Source organism: Plasmopara halstedii (genome assembly GCF_900000015.1).
Source record: "Plasmopara halstedii genome assembly, contig: Scaffold_350, whole genome shotgun sequence".
NCBI classification, from domain to species: domain Eukaryota; phylum Oomycota; class Peronosporomycetes; order Peronosporales; family Peronosporaceae; genus Plasmopara; species Plasmopara halstedii.
The window spans coordinates 341,828-342,203 of record NW_020187271.1 but is presented as its reverse complement, the minus strand read 5'-3'; the positions used below and the strand labels follow the sequence as shown (position 1 = coordinate 342,203).

The window sequence follows — 376 nt, the reverse complement described above, 5'->3', positions numbered from 1 at the left end:
AACTGGTTTGTATAGGACATGATTATTCTTTGATTTAATACGCATCTTTAATCCATCTTATCCAATTACTTCGTACACGGCTTTTGAAACTCTCGCACCTTCTTTTTCAAATGGCTTCGGATTCAAACGATAACGTACAATAGAACCAGTCGGAATGCCTTTTTGAACTTGCTTAACCACTCGTTTATTGTGTTCAATTTCGTCAAATATAACCCTCCCTTCCATTTCATTTGGTGTAGCGTTTATGGATGAATGAGTGGTATCGTTGTAGTTAGAGATAGCATCATTTAGAAGTTTTTGTGTAAGCTTCTCAAATCCCATAGTATCCTGCATCTTTGTTAGTCTTGCCTTTATCGTTCTGATAAAACGATCTATC

At 36.2% G+C, this 376-nt stretch overlaps 1 protein-coding gene across 1 annotated transcript; it reads right to left on the bottom strand.

Moving 5' to 3' along the window:
* Positions 1-34: 34 nt before the first annotated feature.
* PHALS_09122 (uncharacterized protein) lies at positions 35-333 on the bottom strand (the record flags this gene model as incomplete). The annotated part of the gene is made up of 2 exons (XM_024724564.1): positions 35-45; positions 99-333. The coding sequence occupies 2 exons, from the start codon at positions 331-333 to the stop codon at positions 35-37; spliced, it is 246 nt and encodes an 81-aa protein (XP_024575428.1).
* Positions 334-376: the final 43 nt, after the last annotated feature.